Source organism: Austrofundulus limnaeus, unplaced genomic scaffold (genome assembly GCF_001266775.1).
Source record: "Austrofundulus limnaeus strain Quisiro unplaced genomic scaffold, Austrofundulus_limnaeus-1.0 Scaffold326, whole genome shotgun sequence".
Classification (NCBI taxonomy): domain Eukaryota; kingdom Metazoa; phylum Chordata; class Actinopteri; order Cyprinodontiformes; family Rivulidae; genus Austrofundulus; species Austrofundulus limnaeus.
The window spans coordinates 132,686-134,118 of NW_013952728.1; the positions used below are offsets into that span (position 1 = coordinate 132,686).

Consider the following 1,433-nt stretch of genomic DNA (forward strand, 5'->3'; position numbering starts at 1 on the left):
GGGTTCAGCTGAACACTTCACAAAATGTCACATTTTAGGAACCCAGTAATGTCATTGTCAGTGTGTGTTTTAATATACTGTAAGGTTTATGATCTATAAGTCAGAAATGTATTTTCCCCAGTCACCCAGTAGATCTGGTAAAGCTCAGATATCCCACCTTTTCATCAGCCTTGAACGCAGCACTACCTGTGTGAATCTGCAGCAGGAAGAAAGTCTGTAAAGTCACATCCACAGAAGCTTGTGTGAATCTTGTTCCTCAAATCTTTTTGAGACTAATTTATCTTCTTAGTAATCACTYTCAGGTASTACCACACCAAATGTCAKTTCAGTATCAGTACACTGGACTGAGTTCCAGCCAACTTTTCTGTTTTTAAGCTCAGTTACCTGTGACAGCCATCTTGAATACAGTTACCTCCAAAAGTTAATCTTTAGTAGATGTACTGTACTGTAGTGGAGGGTTTCATTAAATTTTAACCGTTCACAAGATATTTTGCTAACAGACACACACATACACACACACACAAGAACAAAAACATAGTAGGTGATGATTTATTTTAATGCGTTTCAGATTGGAACATGTGAGCAGACATGGAGGTGAACAATCAAACATGGAGCAGGAGCTGAGGAAGATTAAAGCAGACCAGGACTCCTCTGCTGCTGAGATCAAACAGGTCAGACTGTTTTCCTCACRTCAAGGTTTTTAGTACTGGTGCTGGATCAACTCAGGTCTGTCCTCTCTGGACTTGCAGCTCAAAGGGGAGCTTCAGAGAGCCAGGCAGACTCACAGCGGTCAGCTTGACGGGTTGAGGAAGGAGGTGGAGAAGCTGATGGGTGAGCTGCACCAGCGGGACCTCACCATCGCCTCGCTGAGCGGCGCCTCCAGCATCGAGCTGCAGCGTCAAGGCCAGGTGGACAGAGTCGAGCTACAAGTGAGTTAGAGCTAGTAACATTAGCTCAGGAGCTAATGCTATGTAGAAATTAGTAACATATATGTGGTGTTAGCTCCACAGCTGATAATATTAGCTCAGGAGCTAATGTTATGTAGAAATTAGTAACATACTATATGTGGTGTTATCTCCAGAGCTAACAATATTAGCTCAGGAGCTAATGCTAGTAACATATATGTGGTGTTAGCTCCACAGCTAATAATATTAGCTCAGGAGCTAATGCTAGTAACATATATGTGGTGTTAGCTCCACAGCTAATAATATTAGCTCAGGAGCTAATGTTATGTAGAAATTAGTAACATACTATATGTGGTGTTACAGTATCTCCAGAGCTAACAATATTAGCTCAGGAGCTAATGCTAGTAACATATATGTGGTGTTAGCTCCACAGCTAATAATATTAGCTCAGGAGCTAATGCTAGTAACACATATGTGGTGTTAGCTCCACAGCTGATAATATTAGCTCAGGAGCTAATGCTAGTAACA

At 41.6% G+C, this 1,433-nt stretch overlaps 1 protein-coding gene across 2 annotated transcripts in view; it reads left to right on the forward strand.

The window, feature by feature from the left end:
- cep63 (centrosomal protein 63) overlaps positions 1-1,433 on the forward strand; it is a 12,551-nt gene that overhangs the window by 8,116 nt on the left and 3,002 nt on the right. For both annotated transcript variants that reach the window (XM_014022356.1, XM_014022357.1), the window contains exons 8-9: positions 569-671; positions 750-929. In XM_014022356.1, coding sequence (XP_013877810.1) covers positions 569-671; positions 750-929 — 283 coding nt within the window. The remainder of the gene's footprint in view (positions 1-568; positions 672-749; positions 930-1,433) is intronic.